Source organism: Dermacentor silvarum, unplaced genomic scaffold, assembly GCF_013339745.2.
Source record: "Dermacentor silvarum isolate Dsil-2018 unplaced genomic scaffold, BIME_Dsil_1.4 Seq724, whole genome shotgun sequence".
Lineage (NCBI taxonomy): Eukaryota > Metazoa > Arthropoda > Arachnida > Ixodida > Ixodidae > Dermacentor > Dermacentor silvarum.
In genome coordinates this window covers 1-19,186 of record NW_023606679.1, presented here as the reverse complement: position 1 = coordinate 19,186, position 19,186 = coordinate 1, and the positions used below count along the sequence as shown (strand labels likewise).

Here is a 19,186-nt window from a genome sequence, read left to right as displayed (position 1 = left end):
GGTGGTCGTACGTAGGGACAGTTGCCCTAGGCTCTGACTTAGGGGGAAAAGTAGAAGAGTAAGGCGCTGTTTGCTTGTGTTTTTCATAAGTGTTTTTCTGCAAACTCTGCATTTGATTGTGTAAATATGGTAGCTGCACCATATCTCCAAGTTCTGTTACCTCCAACCTGCCTCCTGCTTCATTAACGCCGATTATCAACTTGAAGAGATTTGGGCAACTTCAAGGAGAAAGAACAAACTTTATTACAGGTAAACGCATGAGGCTGTGGCATTTTACTGCTGACTACCCGGTCGCCGGTTCAAATCCCGGCCTCTGCGGCTGCATTCCGGAGTAATAACGGAGGTGCGAAAACGCTCGTGTTACGAGCATTAAATGTGCATTAAACAAAGCTCCAGGTGATTGGAAATCTGGAATGCGGCTAGAAAAGTTGAACGGTTCATCGGCGCGGCAGGCGCAAGAGGCCACATGGAAAAGAGAGTCGTGGGATATGTGCGGGCAACAAACTTGGTGTTGGCTGGGGCTGATTTAGTACTGGCTCGCGTTGCGGAAGTACCCGTCACCGTCCACGTATCCCACCATCTTCCGGAATTTCGACAACGACGGGTCTTCTTTACCGCTCTGGTACGTCATCCACGTGAGCAGCGCGCAGCGGCGTCCCGAGAAGACGGGTAGCACTCCGTGTGGGTTGCGGCTGTTCAGGGCTACAATGCGACCGCACTTGGGTGGGATGACGGCCTGCGCACGCATTGAGGTAGAATGGATGTCATCTCCGGGAGCCACTCGCTCGTCAACCGTTATTGTACACTTCACTAACTGCGCTCCCGTCCAGTTGTACATCGTATATTAAAACCATATAGAGGCTTCTTACATTTCAAACCTTAACAGAAAAAAATAAATAGCTACAACATTTTCCAAGTATATATCATGTCAGTGCAAATGAATTATCTGTACCCGCCTTGGTGGCTTTGGCGTTGTTCGGCTAACCCCGAAGGCGCGGAATTGAATCCCGGCCACGGCGGCCGCATTTCGATGGGAGGCGAAATGCAAAAAACCCCGCCCTTGTATCTTGCAATATTGCAATGAGTGCACGGTAAAGAACTCCACTGGGTCAAAACAAATCCGGAGTCTCCCACAATGGTGTGCTCCAAAATTATATCGTGGTTTTGGCACACGAAAACCCAGGATTTGTTTTTTAATAGGTTATCTGCCTAGGTGGACATCATTTACAAGAAAACATAAAGCAGTCAAAGCACTATTACAAACGAATTGGAATGATTTGAACTTCTTGAATTACGGCATAGGTTTATATTGGAAAGTTGAATGAAATCTTCATAACCGTCTAGTTCCCATGTTTTAAATTTCAAAGTGGTCATTAGGCCGAAATAATTTGCGTCAAGTTATTCGTCGAAATAAATTCATTAGACACGCAGTAGCTTCGCCATACTGCGCGATAAGGCGGGGAGTGTCTGTCCCCTGCTGCTGAAGCGACTTGACTACGTGTCCAGTCACGAGGTGCACGAACCACCAATGGAAATCGGCTCGTGGGAAGAGGGATGTGCGAAGACAGTTTTATCCTACGCCACACTTTCACAAATCGCAGAGGGGCCGGACTTGTCTAGGAGGCGTTGGTTGGTCGGAGAGCGGCGATTCACGGTGTCGCGTGCAAAGCGAGGTAAATTGAACGAATTATTATTTACGACATTAATTTCAACATACATGCTCATTTTGAAGTGTAGGAACCTGAAACCTAGATTTTCATTAGGATTCCTTTCAACTTTCCAACATAAGCATGTCGTAAAGTTCGTAACTAAAGAGGTAGTAATTAATATAGTTCAAAATTTGAATTAGAATTGTTCCCCAGTCCCTCACCACGGCGTGTAGCATAATCAGATCGTGGTTTTCGGACATAAAAATGTTTTTAAACTCACACGGATACTGGTCCGTGGTGTCGTCGCCAGGACCATCTCGCCTCCGTAGGCAGCGCTCAAGTAAATGGCCGCGCTAAAGTCTCGGCAGGCAATTTTTTTGTGGAGCACCGGGCAGCTGCCGTCGTCCTGGAACTGGCAGTTGTCCGAATGGACACCGTGACTCATGTCAGTTCTCTCGGTCGTCGAGTCTGCGTAGACGTTGAGACAAAAAAAAAAAAAAAAAAAAAACCCGAATGCATGTGAAAAATAAAATGAATTCACGCGCGCCACGCTGCCAGCGGACGAGGTAAACACTGCATTGGTCCCAGATTACAAGTCACCAGAAGTATTGTCGAACTAAGAATCCTTACGGAGGTCTGTGGACTTCCAAGAAATTGTATTTTCGATTGATAGTCATTTTATGACGGGCACTTCAGACGCGTTCGCGCCGTCGTGTGTTGGAGGTCAAGTGAGGTTTCAGGGTTATCGAGTGAACCCTCTTAATGCGTTTGCTTGGGCGGAGTCTTTAGCTAGTAATCGAATGTTTACTGCAATTTACGTTGCCTATGAAACTACAAGCCTTACTTGGCGGAATATTTTGATTCTTTGCTATCGTTGTCAATACTTGTCAAGTTGGGGGAAATTGCGACTTTTTCCTATAAGTACGAGAACTGTTTGTATTTATTAAGTATAGGGTACAAAGTGGAATCGAGCAACCCGAACGCTGGCCTGCAACTTTACGTCTATTTGAGAAACGCTTTTCTTCTCTACAGGTCGAGTTATTCAATTCGCTAGCACACGAACAGACGACAAAATAAAGGCTAGATAAGCGGCGAAGCGAGCCCAGAAGTAGGGTATAAACGGTTCAGTCAGCGGGACTTGTTTAAAAACCGGGCTAGTTTGATTGGAAAATGCAGTTTTTACTAATTCCATTATTTCATACATATATGTGATACACGTATTGCTAGAGGTGATAAAAAAATGGTCGAGTAGTGGCCCTCATCATAGATGATTAAAATGGTAAAACCATAGACGATAAGCATTGATAGTCACCATGTGGCTCCGTCCGTTTTTGTTGAGCGTTGCGCATCTAAGCGAACGCAGAAGCTTACGCCACGATTAGGCCATGCGGACATGTGTTACAATCATCATGATGATCATCATCAGCATCATCATCAGCCTATACTTATGTCCACTGCAAGACAAAGGCCTCTCCCTGCGATCCCCAATTACCCCTGTCTTGCGCTAGCTGATTCCAACTTGCGCCTGCAAATTTCCTAACTTCATCACCCCACCTAGTTTTCTGCCGTCCTCGACTGAGCCTCCCTATAGTTTTACAAAAGATCACTGCAAATCTTTAACATGCCGACCCCCCCCCCCCCTCACCACCACCACAACCCCCTCACCACCACCACAACCCCCACTCAGCGCCCCCCCCCCCCCCCTCCAAAAAAGGGCGTTTAAAGATCTCAAAAATCAAGAAACTAATTCAAGAATTTAACGCCAGTAAGCAAGAGCGCGGCTGTGAGGGACGCCGTTAGTGGAGGGCTCCGCGGTAATTTCCCTCATATAAATGGCTATTTTTTTACATATCGAATAAATATGTTTTCGGTGATGTATCAAAAGGTATTGTGGTTAGACAAGACCTATTCACCGGTATTGCTGCCGAGCATTTCTCAACAAAAAGGTCATCGGTGACATTATGTTTACTTGCGTAAATGTTGAGTGTCGGTGTATGTAATGCGTTTGTGTTCGTGTTTCAGTGAGAAGATTAGCAAAATCGAGGTGCTCGCTTTTTTTTGTTAGTTATAACCCATGAACTCCGCATGCAGTGAAGCTATTGAAATCAAAGGGAAGCGTTCATTCCACCACTGCTGCCGACTATTTATTTATTTATTCAAAATACCTTACAGGCCCATTGAAGGGCATTGAGTAAGGGGGGCCTACCGCCAGTACATGATGTTTCTCGGATGAGGTGCATCATGCGCCAGCGATGCTGCCTGTACAGTTACCGAAATTGAAAAAAAAGCAACAATTATCCAACAATAATACTGTTGAGCATTCTTCAATAAAAAGGCAATTGAGAGCGTTACGTTGACTTATTGCGTAATTATTGAGCGTCAGTGAATATGAAATATTTGTGCGTGTGTTAGTGAGAATAGCTAAAAGGAGGGGCTTGTTTTTGTTGTTGTTAGTTAAAGTACACGAAGTAAGCAGGCAATGATGCCAATGAAAGCATAGTGTAATTATCCCCTCCGCCACACCGGCCGAGCAACGCCTGTACACAAACTACCTCTGGCGCATCTGCTGTCTCCAATGGGCCGAGTACAATTAATTCGAACCCTGCACCACCCACCACGGAACTTAAGCCCACCGGACGCCACCAAGAATGTTTAGGTAACGCCTGCAGTAATGGAAGAAAAGCAAACAGGTGACGTCCGCAGTATGTAGCCGAGTGCGACCACCGCAACATCAAAAACCCATTCGACCCAACAATGAATTTTATTCCTTTGGTATAATACATAGTAGTTAAGTGCACTGAAGGCAGGCATCATCCATGCATGTACCGCCGAGAATGTGTGCCAATAACTTAGATGAGGTATATGATGAAAGGGTCCATTTGCTCGCTGCTGTAACACACCAGCCTATAAGGTATCGATAGAGCAGCCTACCACAAACCTCCGCCACAACGTACTACGTCGCTACAAAGAAGCACAATATTACTGCCGTTATCTAGCTTTTCTCTATTTTACGTGTACTCTTTCTCTCTCGTGATTAACGAAGTATATTAGGCGCAACATATTCTCTCTGAACTAAAGAGCCTCCGCGCTCTTGCTGTTTGTCGGTCCTCTGTTACCAGAAAAAAACTAACACGCAAGAGAATAAATTTGAATCGTTGATAAATATTTACATAAAAAAGTAACAGGCTCGGATGCCTACGAATAAATTTATAAGCTTTGCATTTTCCGTAAGCGATCGTGAAAGCCTCATACAAGGTTAGCCAGTAAATTTTACATGATTTACTGGCAACAACATCAGTTAAAATTTCTCACTGGCTTTCTTGATATTGTTTTGCATCAATCCGCGCATTTCATGCTATTCAGCAGTAAGGAGACTGCAGCAGTGCCTCACGCACGCATGGTTTCTCCTCGATCTGGCTTTTATTGTGAATTTCCTGGTGCATTGTGATTCACTGATACCATGGACGCAGCTTTGAATAAGTTACATGTTGCACGTGCTTGAATTATGGACACGCATAGAAGTGAGCTTCTGTGGAGTGGGCTGGTGCGGTGATCACCAGTCAGGGCTAGAACCAGAACTTGCACGTGGATATCGACACCACGGCTGCGGCTTGCATGCAGTACTCGCTCACAACTTGCTAACGTTTGGCTAGCTGCGGACCGGGCATAAAAGCGATAAAGTATGACACAAGTTTGGAAAATTGAGGAAGTTTGTTTAGACTAAGCAGAGCTCGCGCAATGCAATTGTGTCTGAAAGGCAGCTTCGCCGGTGCATAAAAGAAGAGACAATTAGCCGCAGAGTATGTAAAATTAACTGTACGGGCGTAATTAGCACCAATATAGTCGTAAAATAATCAAATTGCACTGTACCCCTGTAAAGGGTGCACCGCCGTAGATATAAACATGTTGAGGCAAAGCCGCCATACGGCACATGATTGAGAAATGGAGTGAGTTCGCTTCGACTAAGCAGTGCTCGCGCGAGGCCATGTGCCGTCTGGGAGGCCGCTTCGCCGGTGCATAAAAGAAGAGAGAATTAGCCGCAGAGTATGTAAAATTAAATGTACGGGCGTAATTAGCGCCAATATAGTCGAAAAATAACCAAATTGCACTGTACCCCTGTAAAGGGTGCACCGCCGTAGATTTAAACATGTTGAGGCAAAGCCGCCATACGGCACATGATTGAAAAATGGAGCGAGTTCGCTTCGACTAAGCAGTGCTCGCGCGAGGCCAAGTGCCGTCTGGGAGGCATAAAAAGAAGAGAGAATTAGCCGCAGAGTATGTAAACTTAACTGTACGGGCGTAATTAGCGCCAATATAGGCGAAGAATAATCAAATTGCACTGTACCCCTGTAAAGGGTGCACCGCCGTAGATATAAACATGTTGAGGTAAAGCCGCAATACGGCACATGATTGGGAAATGGAGTGAGTTCGCTTCGACTAAGCAGTGCTCGCGCGAGGCCATGTGCCTTTTGGGAGGCCGCTTCGCCGGTGCATAAAAGAAGAGAAAATTAGCCACAGAGTATGTAAAATTAAATGTACGGGCGTAATTAGTGCCAATATAGGCGAAAAATAACCAAATTGCACTGTACCCCTGTAAAGGGTGCACCGCCGTAGATTTAAACATGTTGAGGCAAAGCCGCAATACGGCACATGATTGGGAAATGGAGTGAGTTCGCTTCGACTAAGCAGTGCTCGCGCGAGGCCATGTGCCTTCTGGGAGGCCGCTTCGCCGGTGCATAAAAGAAGAGAGAATTAGCCACAGAGAATGTAAATTAAATGTACGGGCGTAATTAGTGCCAATATAGGCGAAAAATAACCAAATTGCATTGTACCCCTGTAAAGGGTGCACCGCCGTAGATTTAAACATGTTGAGGCAAAGCCGCCATACGGCACATGATTGAGAAATGGAGCGAGTTCGCTTCGACTAAGCAGTGCTCGCGTGAGGCCATGTGCCGTCTGGGGGCCGCTTCGCCGGTGCATAAAAGAAGAGAGAATTAGCCACAGAGAATGTAAAATTAAATGTACGGGCGTAATTAGTGCCAATATTGGCGAAAAATAACCAAATTGCACTGTACCCCTGTAAAGGGTGCACCGCCGTAGATTTACACATGTTGAGGCAAAGCCGCACTACGGCACATGATTGGGAAATGGAGTGAGTTCGGTTCGACTAAGCAGTGCTCGCGCGAGGCCATGTGCCGTCTGGGAGGCCGCTTCGCCGGTGCATAAAAGAAGAGAGAATTAGCCGCAGAGTATGTAAAACTAAATGTACGGGCGTAATTAGCGCCAATATAGTCGAAAAATAACCAAATTGCACTGTACCCCTGTAAAGGGTGCACCGCCGTAGATTTAAACATGTTGAGGCAAAGCCGCCATATGGCACATGATTGAGAAATGGAGCGAGTTCGCTTCGACTAAGCAGGGCTCGCGCGAGGCCAATTGCCGTCTGGGAGGCATAAAAAGAAGAGAGAATTAGCCGCAGAGTATGTAAACTTAACTGTACGGGCGTAATTAGCGCCAATATAGGCGAAGAATAATCAAATTGCACTGTACCCCTGTAAAGGGTGCACCGCCGTAGATTTAAACATGTTGAGGCAAAGCCGCCATACGGCACATGATTGAGAAATGGAGTGAGTTCGCTTCGACTAAGCAGTGCTCGCGCGAGGCCATGTGCCTTCTGGGAGGCCGCTTCGCCGGTGCATAAAAGAAGAATAATCAAATTGCACTGTACCCCTGTAAAGGGTGCACCGCCGTAGATTTAAACATGTTGAGGCAAAGCCGCCATACGGCACATGATTGAGAAATGGAGTGAGTTCGCTTCGACTAAGCAGTGCTCGCGCGAGGCCATGTGCCTTCTGGGAGGCCGCTTCGCCGGTGCATAAAAGAAGAGAAAATTAGCCGCAGAGTATGTAAAATTAAGTGTACGGGCGTAATTAGTGCCAATATAGGCGAAAAATAACCAAATTGCACTATACCCCTTTAAAGGGTGAACCGCCGTAGATATAAACATGTTGAGGTAAAGCCGCCATACGGCACATGATTGAGAAATGGAGCGAGTTCGCTTCGACTAAGCAGTGCTCGCGCGAGGCCAAGTGCCGTCTGGGAGGCATAAAAAGAAGGGAGAATTAGCCGCAGAGTATGTAAAATTAAATCTACGGGCGTAATTAGCGCCAATATAGTCGAAAAATAACCAAATTGCACTGTACCCCTGTAAAGGGTGCACCGCCGTAGATTTAAGCATGTTGAGGCAAAGCCGCCATACGGCACATGATTGAGAAATGGAGCGAGTTCGCTTCGACTAAGCAGTGCTCGCGCGAGGCCAAGTGCCGTCTGGGAGGCATAAAAAGAAGAGAGAATTAGCCGCAGAGTATGTAAAATTAAGTGTACGGGCGTAATTAGTGCCAATATAGGCGAAAAATAACCAAATTGCACTATACCCCTGTAAAGGGTGCACCGCCGTAGATATAAACATGTTGAGGCAAAGCCGCCATACGGCACATGATTGAGAAATGGAGCGAGTTCGCTTCGACTAAGCAGTGCTCGCGCGAGGCCAAGTGCCGTCTGGGAGGCATAAAAAGAAGAGAGAATTAGCCGCAGAGTATGTAAAATTAAGTGTACGGGCGTAATTAGTGCCAATATAGGCGAAAAATAACCAAATTGCACTATACCCCTGTAAAGGGTGCACCGCCGTAGATATAAACATGTTGAGGTAAAGCCGCAATACGGCACATGATTGGGAAATGGAGTGAGTTCGCTTCGACTAAGCAGTGCTCGCACGAGGCCATGTGCCTTCTGGGAGGCCGCTTCGCCGGTGCATAAAAGAAGAGAAAATTAGCCGCAGAGTATGTAATATTAAATGTACGGGCGTAATTAGTGCCAATATAGGCGAAAAATAACCAAATTGCACTGTACCCCTGTGAAGGGTGCACCGCCGTAGATATAAACATGTTGAGGTAAAGCCGCAATACGGCACATGATTGGGAAATGGAGTTAGTTCGCTTCGACTAAGCAGTGCTCGCGCGAGGCCATGTGCCTTCTGGGAGGCCGCTTCGCCGGTGCATAAAAGAAGAGAAAATTAGCCGCAGAGTATGTAAAATTAACTGTACGGGCGTAATTAGTGCCAATATAGGCGAAAAATAACCAAATTGCACTGTACCCCTGTAAAGGGTGCACCGCCGTAGATATAAACATGTTGAGGTAAAGCCGCAATACGGCACATGATTGGGAAATGGAGTGAGTTCACTTCGACTAAGCAGTGCTCGCGCGAGGCCATGTGCCTTCTGGGAGGCCGCTTCGCCGGTGCATAAAAGAAGAGAAAATTAGCCGCAGAGTATGTAAAATTAACTGTACGGGCGTAAGTAGTGCAAATATAGGCGATAAATAACCAAATTGCACTGTACCCCTGTAAAGGGTGCACCGCCGTAGATATAAACATGTTGAGGTAAAGCCGCAATACGGCACATGATTGGGAAATGGAGTGAGTTCGCTTCGACTAAGCAGTGCTCGCGCGAGGCCATGTGCCTTCTGGGGGGCCGCTTCGCCGGTGCACAAAATAAGAGAAAATTAGCCGCAGAGTATGTAAACCTAACTGTACGGGCGTAATTAGCGCCAATATAGGCGAAGAATAACCAAATTGCACTGTATCCCTGTAAAGGGTGCACCGCCGTAGATTTAAACATGTTGAGGCAAAGCCGCCATACGGCACATGATTGAGAAATGGAGCGAGTTCGCTTCGACTAAGCAGTGCTCGCGCGAGGCAATCGTGTCTGGAGGGTGACTCCACCCGTGGCTCTAAGAGACAAGAAGTAGTCGCAGAGTAGGCAAATTTAACTGTTTTGACATAATTAGCACCAATATAGCCGAAAATTCACTACATTGCACCATTGAATGTGATATCTCCGGGATCGACCCAGCTGGCCTCTTGGTCATAAAAACATAAGCGTCAACCAAGTGTCGACGCTAAAGAAGACAAGGTCGACGTAACTGCACGTGAAATACCCGTCGCCCCATTACGCTACAGCCGTCAAGGGAGTGTGCTTATTGGGTTTGTAATGTCTGGGCGCGCTGTCTGTAATTTAGCAGCTAATCGTTGTAAGACTTGTCAGCCAAAAGTAGTGTCGTTATGCCCCCCCCCCCCCTTCCTCCACCCACACACACACAAGAAACAGTACCGAGAGACATAGGCTTCAATGGTCAGGTCAGTGGATACGCTTGAGACAGTAGCACACTCAGGATCTCTGCCAGGGGGGGGGGGGGGGTTGACAGTTTGCCAATACCATCTAAACAGCACTAATTTCGATTTCTTCACGGGAAATTGTAAAAAAATGCGCTTTTTGCGAGTGTGCAGACGATTGCGCGTCTTACATCATAGTTGTAGTACGCAAATGCGTCAGGAAAGAAAGGGGGTGAAACAAAGGGGGGGGGGGTTAAGTTGGCCTCAAGGGGGGGGTCCCAACCCCGAATTCCCCCCCCCCCCCCCGTCGGTGCGCCACTGGCTTGAGACGTCTGGCGGGAATACCGACAACTTGTTTTTGCACTTACCTTCAGTGGCATTCCTGCAAGCCAGATGGACGAAGTTGATGTGGAGCCTACGCTTTAACCGGAAGTAGGCCTCCACATAGAGGCGAGTCCTGTCTGAAGCCAGCAGCATCAGCTTAGCAGTTGACACGTCGATGGACGAGTTCTTGAGTCGCTGCAAAGATCAGGGAAGAGTTGAAGCAAGCTTCAACGAAGAGGCTTCAAAGGGTGAAGAGGATGATGGCAGGGCAGTTTGCTGATGCCGCCTTATTTCGGTGCGCAATGGTGTCTGACAGTCGGTCTTTTACGCCTGAAACACGCGGAAAAGCGGAAATGCACCGGTTCCTTGCTGAATTGAAGATTAAAGGCGAAACAAAGTAAATTTTTTGATATTCGGGAGCGAAGAAAGATTGAAACGTCCCAGGTTTCTTGAGAATCAGAAACTTAATTTCTTGCTTCGAATGCATACTAGGATTTGATAGATTTCAAGTTTTTATTCTTCCTTTTCCTGAATATTGATCTAACGACTACGTTTGAGTAGCAACCGCCTTATAGAAAAATAAATGTTGCTTTCAAATATGAAACTACGTTGTTTGTTCAATGTTGGAAGGCAAAAAAAATGTCTATCCCGTGCCCCTTTTTTAAAAATTCAAGGGGAAGTTTATGGTTAAAGTTCCTTAATTACCAGATAAGAAGCAAAAGGAAACTGTGTGAGCGTGTGAAATCATAACACAAAAAATTGAAAAGGAAACAAAGGTGCAGTGACAGTGCCATCGTGGGGAGTTCATATTACGAATTGTATATGCACATGTTACAATGAGCACAGGGAAGCTAAAGCGCTGAAAATCTCCCGTTCGCTCCACGACGATAGACCAGTTCGCACCACTGCATACAGTGACAGCAGCGACATAGTCAATTCACTGAAATCTGCCTAGGTTTCTCGTTTGCACCCTAGAAGATAGATTTTGCGGATCAATCGCCTCCTGTTTCAAATAGAAACGCCGTTGTGTATATTTGCTCGTGCGTACGTGAAAATATTTTCGTGGACGGCGGTGAACTGTTTCTCTTAAAGCAAATAACACCGACTCCCCTCAAAATTTAATATATTTTGTCATTGAGAGTCCACATGGTTGCGATTTCCGAACTATGCATTTCGATTTACTATAGTTTAGGAAAGCGTGCAGAAGTTGGCAAATTGGGGCTGTGTAAAATACTGTGACTTGCTTCATATATATTAACCTTGTAGGTGTCTGTCTGCCTTTTGGTAGTAGTCCCTCAGAAGTACAGGAAAAGTTTAGAAAAAGAAAAGAAAGCAGTTTCTAATAGGCCAAGTGCTGGTTTGGGGAAGGGGGAAGCGCCTGAACTAAAGGGTCTGTTTCTATCCATTTGAGGAGGGTGCGAGCAGTTTGACATGGCGAAAGCGGTGGAGCAGAACGAACATGTAATATCCATAGGTTCGCAACTTCGAGTCACGATGCACCTTTTTTCTTCTTTTTTGCTTTTTCCGGTGAACCTCACAAAATACAGTCACGAATCGCGATTCAACCCAACGTAAAACACCCTGGCCGGCCACTCGGTGTCACTCAGCTTTCCCCCGACAGCTGGACAGTGATCGCATACCTAGTCGGCCTTTCATTGTTTAATCTCTGCACGCATTCACCAAAAGCCCGTGTTTGCCATCCTGACGGTGACGTGTTCGCGGTTTCGCTTTTTCTGCATTCGCATCACATTTCAACGTCCCGTTTCGCTCTCTCTCGTTTATTCCTGGTAGAACAACAACTTACTACTAATACGGCTACTACAAGTAATAGCACTGGGATCGATACCCCGCACCTTCACCAAATGTTACGAAGAGAAAGCCCCATGCGCAAACGTATATACAACTATTTACGTGGAGAAACGTTGGCGGTAAACGCGCAGGCAGGTACAAAGGTCAGAGCTCCAATTGACAGACTTCCACTTCGTCTCTCTCGTGCACGCATTTACACTAATTTTTAAAATAGCATTAGTGATGCAATTGCTTCAGTTTAGAAAATACCATGTCGGGTGGGTAGATTAGACAACGCTTTAATTAGTGATATGGATTACAATTGAGTTACCTCCTTCAAATCTCTCGCAGTGACGCCGCTAAAGGCTTCATACTTCGTCATCGGGAAGGCCTTGCTGTAGCCGCTACCCGCAATGGCGGACTCCTGCGAGGAGTGTAGATGAGTTGGGATGTGGATGAGTTGTGTAGATGAGAAGCAAGCAAGTAAGCAAGCAAAGCAAGCAAGCAAGCAAAGCAAGCAAGCAAGCAAAGCAAGCAAGCAAAGCAAGCAAGCAAAGCAAAACAAAGCAAAGCAAAGCCAAAGAAAGCAAAACAAAGCAAAACAAAGCAAGGCAACAAATCAATGCAACAACGCAAAGCAAAGCAAGACAATACAAGGCAGTGATTAAGGTCGCGTAATCTGAGTTTTCGAAACGCCGATTAGTTGAATCGACGAAACGAGGGCAGCAGAAAACGTTCGATTTGGGACGAGGACGCGCGCTGCCCGCAGGTTCTCATCACGGCACCGCTGTGACAACGAATGCTCGTGGTCGTCGAGTGAGATTGTTTGTCTGCGCACACTTGACACCATGTTGGTTAGCTAGGAAGCGAATGTTTACTGCAGTTTATACGTCCTTGAACATTACGATTACTTAAAGTAATTATATAATTTTACCAGCGGAGTTGTTCTTAGTCGAGCGTGCGCCGTCGATGACCGCGCCGTGCAGATCTGGCGAGGTCACGTGACCCGCTCGCTGGGAGGAGAGGAGCTGACTAATCGGAGCGCGCGTCGGGGAGGAGGAGGAGTGGGAGCAGGCAGTTGTGGCGTTTTGACACTCGCTACGGCTCCCTCGGTCGCCCGCTACGCTACTACATCGGCTCTCCGAGCGAGTAGCAGCGTACGAGGCCGCCGAGCGGGCCGTTGCGAGTGTCAAACGCCACAACGTCTTGCTCGCACATGCTGTGTCATGACGTCACAGTATTCTCGTGGAATCGAAACCGAAACTGACTAGAAAAGCTGTTATAATAAATTATTTACGGCGCTAGTTTTGAGGCTTGTGACTATTTTTTGCTAAGATTTAGAGGTCTGGGAATTTCATTTATTGCAATAAAAATAGCCGAAAAGATCATGTCAGTAACCCTTTAAGAGCAACGCCACCATACCTAGCCTCATTGCTACATGACGTCAACACATTTTGCCCTGCGTCATGATGACGTCACGATGAATGACGCTGACGTCAGATCCAGCATTTTCAGACCAACTTTGTTAAAAAATTAAAAGATCCCACAGGTGGGTCCCAGCCTAAATTCTTGCTAATTGTTATCCTTTTACATGCGAGAGACGTGTGGTATAACTTCTACGACTTCGGGGAATGGATGTCAATACTGCTTTAATCGTGTAGTTAGCTGTGTGGTGAACAAACATGTCCTTTTCTGGAACAAAGATGAATGCAACGCCAGGATATTTGAACGCATTATTTTTCACACAGTATCCGGAGATGTAACCACCACCATTTTTGTTGCGTTGACGTATTCAATATTCCGTGACACGGTCACTCCATCGAACAGCGTTTCGATTGATCGGATATGTATGTGAGGTGATAAAAAGTATTACCGCTAACAAACACCACGCTGTTAACCATCCCACGTCTAGAGCCACGCTAAAATCTCATTTAGGCGTGAAACTGTTCACATTTAAGCGTTATGAACACTTGTCTGCTCTGACACCACCGACAAACCGCTTCCTTAAAAAAAAAACTCAATGGCGTGCGCGCAGATTCCACCAAAAGCAGTTGTCGTGCAGACAAGCCAGGGAGCCTCATAAACTTTGCCACGCATTAGGAGATTCTGCAAATTCGTATATCTATAGACATATATACACGCGATAGTTGCGGTGTTAGCAGCCTCACGCTCAGATTGAGTAAGGTTGCACACTCCTCTTGCGTAAGAAATCCGTCTGCCACGAGCCGCTGGGGTCCGTTGAGACAGTCTTCGTCCCTGACCAGTCTCACTCCAGCATCCAGGAACAGACTGTCGCAGTGTGGAGGCTGGTCCTGCGTGCGGTCACATGAAGTGGTCGGTGTCGCGAAGGTATAGCCCACGAGTGTGCTGAGTGTAAGTTTAGGACCTAAAGCGCCTATGCGCTAATAACTTATTATGCGTACTCAGAGGCTTGAGCACGTATACACGCTCAGAAATACACGTGTACATTAAGCACTTGAGCGGTGCACTTCGAGGTGGGCGAAGCGATGTTTCTGTGCTGCTGCTTGGTTTGATTGAACATGCTTGTGTATTGCGGGAGCCACAATGTACAGCTTTGCACCTTGAACAAAGAAGCACCTGTTAATTACACCTAATTTTCTTTTAATTTGCCAACATTGTGGAAGTTATCGCGGAACAAGTACAGATTTCCTCTCAGGCCTAAAGAATACACTCTGGCCTAAGTTAAAAAATCCGGTAGATCCCACGCCCTGTGGGAATCGATGTTACGCGAAGCAATGTGCCTACCGAGTTAACGAAACGATCATGAGAGCATCAAGACGTACGCGGCTGTTTCATGACCCACATGACACGCGCGTCATGACATTCATGTAATGACCTATCATTTATGTCCGAACCCACTTAAGTGGTTTTTGAGTGTCTATCTTTTTTTCGCTGAGTCATTGTCATTTTTGCTGAGTCATGCTTATGACTATGACTTCTACCATTATCCTTTAGTGCTTCCTTCGCTTAGTGCCAATGTCTGAATCCATTCCAGGGGTTCTTGAGTGTTAACAATTTTTCGCAGAGCCGTGCTCATGACTGACTTCTACCATCCTTTAGTGTTTCCTTCACTTAGTACCCACGTTCGAAACCTGTTCAGTGGTTTTTGAGTGTTAATCCTTGTTCGCTGAGTCATTGTCATTTTTGCTGAGTCATGCTCGTGACTATGACTTCTACCGTCACCATTAAGCGTTTCCTTCACTTAGTAGCTATGTTCGAACCCATTCTAGTTACATACCAAGTTAACGAAACGACCATGAGAGCACCAAGACGTAGGCGACTGTTTCATGACCTACATGACACGCATGTCACGACATTCATGTCATGGCCTATCATTTATGTTCGTCATACACTCTTGTCATACCATGCCAATTTTGGTACAAACCGAATTAACGAAATGACCATGAGAGCAGCAAGACGTAGGCGGCTAGATAGATGGATACTACCAAAGTGGCAAATGTTCGCCAAGAAATGCTTCGAATTTCTAAGTGTAAACCACGTGTTACGTGCCACTGGACTAAAGTACTTTCGGCACTGGGACGCGCAGGGATCAGGGCGTGCACGTTGCATTGTGCGAAAACAGCTCTGCGAGCCCTGCTGAAGTATGTTAGGTGTACTTACTGGTTGTATCGAAAAGCTGGAACGCGATTCAGCCTCCAGTTGAAATCGACGAAAGACAAGGTCATCCTGAGCGAGTTGAGGGTGACATAAGGGCGAAGTCACTGCGCACGGCACCCTATCGCGTCACCTTTCGTGCGAGGGGAGTTGGAGGAGCGTCGGATGCTCAAATGTTTTTTTTTTTGCTGCACTGTTTTCGGGATTGGCGCACATTTTTAGAGTGTTCTATGTTTGGGAGTGCCTTAAATTTTCAGACTGCACAATTTTAGGGATCGGCCCACATCTTGACGTATGATGACGTGTCAATTTATTAACACGTCATCATACGTCACACGCAAATGGTGGTTAGGAAGGAGTGTGCTGGTCTGGGCTGGTTGGTACATCATTAGGACGGGAACGAACGGCGCTTGGACGGGACGTAGTGAGTATGACAGACAAGGCGCTGAACTAAGAACCACCGATTTATTCCGGGGAATGCAATATCATAATGTTGCAAGGCAATGCAATGCCTGTGTATTGTATATATTGCATTCCCCGCAATAAATCAGTAGTTGTTAGTTCAGCGCCTTGTCTGTCGTACTCACTTCGTCCCGTCCAAGCGCCGTTTGTTCCCGTCCTAATGGAGGGACGGAAATAGGGAGTTTTAGATTTTGCGCACCCATTGATATGGGACGCAAACCGCCGGGTTTACAAAATAGGGCAAAAAGGTGTACAAAAGAAAGAAAAAAGGGTGCACAAGAACGCTAACAGAGCATGGCGTTTCGTGGGCGCCAACAAAATCTTTTTGGGTACGCAAAGCCGTTTTGGCGCCCAAAATCGTAAACTTCCTAATGTGTTCCACGCGCCTTCAGTCTAAGCGGAAGACGGTTGACGACGAGTGTTCCTACAGGTACAGGACCGGTCAAGGCACTTGCACCATCGCGGTTGAATATCGGCGAAGGAGTGATAGATGAAGCATGCAGATACAAGCGAGAAGTCAATAGGGAGGGCGGGGCAAGGGAAAGGTTGCGACTTGGGGTGCTCGAACGCGCGTGCTGCAACGTTCGACATAGTGCGCTGGTTCCATCGTATACGTCACGAAAGGGTCACATGCGTAAGAGACTGTGCTGCGTCGGGATCCTATATCGCGCTTGTGGTGGGATACCGATGTCTCTATGCCCCCATCGAAGCATGGTAACAAAGAACGTGCTTGATACTTAAGGCGCTGCGGTCGAGCTACAAAGCCTGAACGCCTGAACCTGCGAAGTCAGCAACTTTCCTCGCTGAGCAGACGTACTGTACTGCGTCGCATATACAAATGTTCCGTGGAGTTGAGAGCTATAACTATATCCTATAGATGGCGTGACACAGACCCTTGAGACGCTTCACTATTATCAACTGGGATACTAGACAGCAGATACAAGCCGGTGGCCGCTGCGTGAGGAATATAGTTAGCTATTGAAGAAAAAAAGAATAACCGTCTTTGCTACTGCGTATTTTTTTGTTTTCCCGTGCTATGCGTTAATCTGCGGGCACTGTGCCGAAATTTAAACCACCGCAAAGTTGGCACATTAGTGCACTTACCTTGGAACACGTTGGTTCACCGCGGGACGGTGTCTCCGCGTCGGAGTTCGCAGTGGTCGAGGTCGAGGATGACATGTTGGCTGCAGTTGGCCGTACGGCTGAGCAGACGCCTTGCGGCTGCCGTTCCAGTTCTCGGCGCAGGCAGAACTTGTCCTCTCGCCCCCTGATGTCGCAGATCGGGTCCGATGGCATTAACGCGCGTTGCGCCGACAGGCGCACAGCTCTGATGCGCGTCAGCACGGTAGGCCGGGGCGTGTGTTCCGTGTTCAAGGAGGGCAGCAAAATCCTAAAGATTGCGTGGAACAGCGAGATCCACGGAATAGTTAGCATCTTGTTTGCACCTTCAATCGCGCCGGCTCTTCTGCTTCTTCTTCTTCTTCCTCTCTTCGGCTGGCTCGAACAAAAGGCATCAATATATCGCATAGGTAGTGATATATGCGCCGATAGGAGGAAATGACGCCTAATTCTGCAACCCTTGAGGGAGCATGGCGCAGAGTCGTCAGGGGAGAGGGAGTGGGAATTCAAAGTGGATATAGGGAGAGAGAGAGGATGACGGGTAGCAGAGTCGACTGTGTTCAGAAGTGGACAGCTGGAAGTCCTCAGCAAAGGGAGCTCACAGGGTGGTGATCCCAGTTTCATTTACAAACTCCAGCAGGCTTTACAGCGCAGAGAGCTAGGCACGCGCTCAGAATAACAGGTCAGTCTCTGTGACCTTTGGAAGACCTTGGCGTCTGTAGGTGGTGCTGACTTTGGAGCGCTCTTGCGCCAAGGTCGGGCAGGCGCAGAGGTCAAACGGTGCCGCTCCGCCAATGTTCCAAGTGCTTCGCGACAGCTCTCGAGTTCCCGCCGCTTTGCGCGGGTAGTTTTGGTAGTTTGGGCTTACACCGACAATTCCGCCCTAAGTGAAAGTTGCGGTCGTTAAACTTGTGTATTATGTCCCGGCTTCTTGAGAAAATGCTTCGCACAGGAATTTTACACTTCAGTAGGGGTGTGTGAATATTTGAAACTTTCGAATAAAGACTCGAATAGAGTCGTATTCAATCCGGTTTTCGAAATGGATAGTCTTATTTAGTTAACGCTAATATTTTTCGAATAGTTTTCGTATATTTCAGAAAGTCAACTGTGCGCAATGAAACGTCATATTGCAGCATAAGTAAGGAAGATGTCATCCCCGCCGTAATAGTATTAGTATAGAACGCGAGAACTTATGTAGTGGGGCAGACTACGTCGCTCAGGGAGACAGACTTTACCGGCTAAATGCGATCACTCGCATTCTCCGAAAAGCCATGTGTGTGCGAACGCACAGTTAATTTGTTTATGATGCTCCAGCTTTGTTCTTTTAGTAAACAGCGCATCACAGCGTGCAATGTAATGACAAAAAACTCGATCGCTAACTTTATGAATACTGGGACGAGAACATCATGCTTTCGTGATTGTGAAAACGACTGTTTAATATTCCAAAACTGTTCGAAAAATATTCGATATTCAAGTCAATTCGCTTCGCTTCTTTCACTGTTCGATTCGTCTTCGATCGGGTTTCAAAAAGTACTATTCGCACACTCCTATACTTCCAGCAAGTGTCAAACGGCCCGGGATACTCTTCGTCGCTTTAAACAGACTGTTAGTGTGGATTCGCGCATGGAGCGGGACCACAGCAGTGTCGTTTGACACCGTGTTGCTGTCGGAATAGAAGTGGCTTTCGTGTTCTTTTGGACCCACGCAATAATCATATACAAAGTAAGTAGTCACTGGATTGTGTCAGCCTATAGCGGCACCCATCCAGCGTTGGTTGTCGTACAAGCCCAGAGCTTCCTACTTGCGTAAACGTACACAACGAAGCCCGATTTTACGAAGTTCCCGATGTAACGAAGAAATTTACATTCCCCGGCAGGTACCCATAGGGTTCGATGTTGTGATCGACCCGAATTAACGAAGCTAATGGCCAGCAAACCCGATTTAACGAAGTTTTTCCTGAAGTGAGTAAAGAAAGCGGTGATTTCTTTGTAATTTTGACACAGACGGGTTTTCCTTCGAGCATGCGTTCTAACGCTAT

The 19,186-nt window shown here is 46.8% G+C and overlaps 2 protein-coding genes across 2 annotated transcripts; both read right to left on the bottom strand.

Annotated features, from left to right (window-relative positions):
- Positions 1-436: 436 nt before the first annotated feature.
- On the bottom strand, positions 437-2,111 carry LOC125941961 (prolyl 3-hydroxylase 2-like). Its single transcript, XM_049659843.1, has 2 exons — positions 1,930-2,111; positions 437-736 (listed from the first exon to the last, which is right to left on the bottom strand). Exons 1-2 carry the CDS (start codon positions 2,092-2,094, stop codon positions 527-529), a joined length of 375 nt encoding a protein of 124 aa, XP_049515800.1. The 5' UTR covers positions 2,095-2,111; the 3' UTR covers positions 437-526.
- A 1,777-nt stretch (positions 2,112-3,888) lies between these two features.
- LOC119435461 (prolyl 3-hydroxylase 3) lies at positions 3,889-17,478 on the bottom strand. Its single transcript, XM_049659844.1, has 5 exons — positions 17,134-17,478; positions 14,100-14,243; positions 12,263-12,355; positions 10,188-10,338; positions 3,889-3,908 (listed from the first exon to the last, which is right to left on the bottom strand). Exons 1-5 carry the CDS (start codon positions 17,461-17,463, stop codon positions 3,889-3,891), a joined length of 738 nt encoding a protein of 245 aa, XP_049515801.1. The 5' UTR covers positions 17,464-17,478.
- Positions 17,479-19,186: the final 1,708 nt, after the last annotated feature.

Bases quoted from the DNA above. Each gene is read 5' to 3' on its own strand.
- LOC119435461 (XM_049659844.1), bottom strand. From the start codon at position 17,463: ATGCTAACTATTCCGTGGATCTCGCTGTTCCACGCAATCTTTAGGATT. The intron at 12,356-14,099 runs GTGAGGCTGCTA...CACTCCTCGCAG, and splicing joins CAACCTTACTCAATCTGAGC to GAGTCCGCCATTGCGGGTAG. The intron at 3,909-10,187 runs GTAAGTGCAAAA...GTAACTGTACAG, and splicing joins TTGCAGGAATGCCACTGAAG to GCAGCATCGCTGGCGCATGA.
- LOC125941961 (XM_049659843.1), bottom strand. From the start codon at position 2,094: ATGAGTCACGGTGTCCATTCGGACAACTGCCAGTTCCAGGACGACGGC. The intron at 737-1,929 runs GTGAGTTTAAAA...ATGCGTGCGCAG, and splicing joins CACCACGGACCAGTATCCGT to GCCGTCATCCCACCCAAGTG.